Source organism: Arachis duranensis, chromosome 3 (assembly GCF_000817695.3).
Source record: "Arachis duranensis cultivar V14167 chromosome 3, aradu.V14167.gnm2.J7QH, whole genome shotgun sequence".
Lineage (NCBI taxonomy): Eukaryota > Viridiplantae > Streptophyta > Magnoliopsida > Fabales > Fabaceae > Arachis > Arachis duranensis.
In genome coordinates this window covers 129,866,302-129,869,417 of record NC_029774.3, presented here as the reverse complement: position 1 = coordinate 129,869,417, position 3,116 = coordinate 129,866,302, and the positions used below count along the sequence as shown (strand labels likewise).

The 3,116-nt window shown below is 39.1% G+C and overlaps 1 protein-coding gene across 1 annotated transcript; it reads left to right on the top strand.

Annotated features, from left to right (window-relative positions):
• Positions 1-286: 286 nt before the first annotated feature.
• Positions 287-2,443, top strand: LOC107481759 (probable inactive receptor kinase At2g26730). Its single transcript, XM_016102068.3, has 2 exons — positions 287-1,401; positions 1,569-2,443. Exons 1-2 carry the CDS (start codon positions 609-611, stop codon positions 2,255-2,257), a joined length of 1,482 nt encoding a protein of 493 aa, XP_015957554.1. The 5' UTR covers positions 287-608; the 3' UTR covers positions 2,258-2,443.
• The last annotated feature ends 673 nt before the right edge of the window (positions 2,444-3,116 follow it).

Sequence of the window (3,116 nt, the reverse complement as noted above, 5' to 3'; positions counted from 1 at the left end):
TGTTAGAATAAAAATAAAGTGATAGTTTTTTTTTTTTGGGTTTTTTACGGTATCCCTCGCTCGACAGGTTGAGAATTAATCCGTTGCGGTACTGAACTTCATTTATGGGTTTGTCATTGGTCAATGAGTTGTTGCATGTACAAAGTAGAATTCAAATTCCTAACACTTATTTAAACGGACTAGTGAGCTAACCACTAGACTAACCTAACTTGGTTATAAAATAATGGATTTAGATAGGAGAAATAATAATAAATTGTTTCAAGTAATGAATGTTATATATGCCGGCTGAATGTCATGCGTGATGCGTGTGCTTCTCTTCAAGATTCCAAGCACATAATCCATGAAAAGGGTTGAAAACTACGACAGTGTAAGCCATGGTGAACATTACAAGAAGAATTCACGCCAAGTTAACTTGTAGCTAGCTGGATTCGTAAGTGAAGCTAAACAATGTCCTAATAATAACACCTCTTAGTATTCTCAAAGGGAACATGAACACTTAGAATATTCCCATTGTTATCATCTTCAACTACCTACATTGTGACTCAAATATCCAATCCTAATAATATCTGCTTGCCTTGCACTGCTTTCAATCTCAGTACTATTGCAACATGGGATTTTCTCTTTTTGGTCTTCAACAACTTGTTACTTCTTTTGCAGTTGTTGCCACATTATTGAGCATTGTTGGCACAGCACAAGAGGGTCCTATCAATTCTTTAAGCCGTAGATTTATCCATTCCCACATCAATGAACAAGAAAACGATAACAATAATTCTCCTATTATTGCTCGCGTACTGCAAGATAATCAAGGCAACGATTCTCCATCACCAGGTCACAACAATACTCCAGCTTTGTTATTAATCCTGAATGTGGTTCTTGTTCTTGCAATCATACTGCTCTTGATGCTATACTACAACACAGCAAGAAAACTGAACAAGATGATGAAGTTGCAGCAGCAGGATCCCAATAACAAAAAATGCATTGTTGTGAAGAAAGAGGTGGAAAAAGAGGATATTGAAGAGAGCAGCGGTTGGGAGAAGAAGATAGAGATAGGAGAAGGTACAAAGATGAGGGTGGAGGAGAGAAAAGAACTCATGTTCTTCAACGGCAACAAGACAAGGTTTGAGATGGGACAACTTCTAAGGGCGTCAGCAGAGACACTGGGACAGGGAATGATGGGAAACAGTTACAAGGCCATGATGCATGATGGACCGACCATTGTTGTGAAGAGGCTGAGGGACTTGAAACCTTTCAGTGAGAAGGAATTCGAAGCACTGCTGCGTGTCATTGCAGGGATGCAGCACCCTAATTTGTTGCCTTTGCTTGCTTACTACCATTCAAGAGATGAAAAGCTGCTTCTCTACAAATATGCACAGAATGGGAACCTTTTCTCTAGGCTTCACGGTAATATATATACGGTGTGCAGTAGACTGATAGCTGAGAACCGTTACATAAAAATGTAGTCAAATCAATCAAATCATCTAACAGCTCTCAGTTATCAACTTCACATGAAGTCGATTGCATATAATTATTTTACAATTATTCAAAAATTTAATTACCTGTAATTTCAGATGGTAGAGATGGAAATCGGGTGCCATTGAAATGGAATTCAAGGCTATCAATTGCAAAATCCGTAGCTGGAGCAATGGAGTACCTGCACAGTAACACCAAGAACCCTAACATTGTCCCACACGGCAACCTCAAGACCACAAACGTGCTCATAGACGAAAACGACGTCGCCCTCGTCTCCGACTACGGCCTCTCCGCCCTAATAGCCCAACCTATCGCCGTTCAGCGCATGGTCATTTATAACTCACCGGAATACGTCCAGTCAAAGCGAGTGACAGCGCAGTCCGATGTTTGGAGCTACGGATGCCTCCTCCTCGAGCTCTTAACCGGAAAAATTTCTGCCTGCTCTTCTCCGCATGGATCGAACGGTGTTGATCTGTGCGGTTGGGTTCATAGAGCGGTGAGGGAGGAATGGACGGCTGAGATCTTTGATAAAGAGATCTATAGGCAGAAGAATGTTCAGAGTGGGATGATACGGATGCTTGAGATTGCGATGCTTTGTACGGAGAGGTTCCCGGAGAATCGGCCTAGGATGAGCCAGGTTGTTAGGGAAGTTGAGAAGATACAGGCGGTGCCGGCGGCGTCGGAGTCGGTGGATGAGGATGATCTCTCTGCTGAGAGGTCTTTCACTGATGATTCTCTTTCTATGTATTCAACAAGTCACTCTGGAATTATTCTTGCAGATAATTAAGAATGGCTAAGCAATAAGCATGCTTCATTGGCAGCCGCTTTTAGACTTTAATTAATTCATGTTAAATTAAGATGATCCAAAATAAAAATGCCTAGTTATCTTGGAATCAAGAAGAAATGAAATTCGTTCAATCATAATAAGTTATACATACATGGCATTTAATTTACAGCATGACGGCGTAGAATAATTTAGTTGGTTTCTGGTTTCCACATGTATATAATTTTTTTTCTCATTTAATAATGTAACAGCGAGCAGTGTGTATATATGAATGATGATGATTTAAGAAAGAAATGAGTACTGCTATAAGGAGGAATAACGACAATAATAATAAGTAGCTAGCTACGAGCTAGCGAGCATAATGATTAATTTTCTGATTGATATAGCTTTTTCTGTCCTTTTAACTAAGTCTGGGTTTTAAGTCACCAAAAAAAACTGAGTCTGGTTTTACCACTTCATCAACTTTCTACAGCAAACTACTCTTGTTAAGCGAATATCTCGCTTGCATTATAGTTATATTAAAAGTTTGGAAACATTTTAAATATGAGATATTCTCCGCGGTTAAGCAATTCGGTATCTAAATTCATTTAAGTAATTTTAAGTCACGCATTTTTTTTCTCATGTTTCTTCTCTTTTTTGGCATTTCTTTTTCTTCTCCTACGTTTTTTCTTTTTATTCTCATGTTTGTTTAGGCACTGAATGTCTTTTTCTTCTCGCACTCATTTACGCATAGAGCGTCTTCTTCTTCACCTTCTTCTTCGCGTTCCTCCTCCTTCTCATTCTCTTCTTTCTTTTTTCTGTTCTTTCTCCTTATCGTCATTCTTCTGTTGTTGTTGCTGCTGTATTTTTTTGTCTTTTTCTC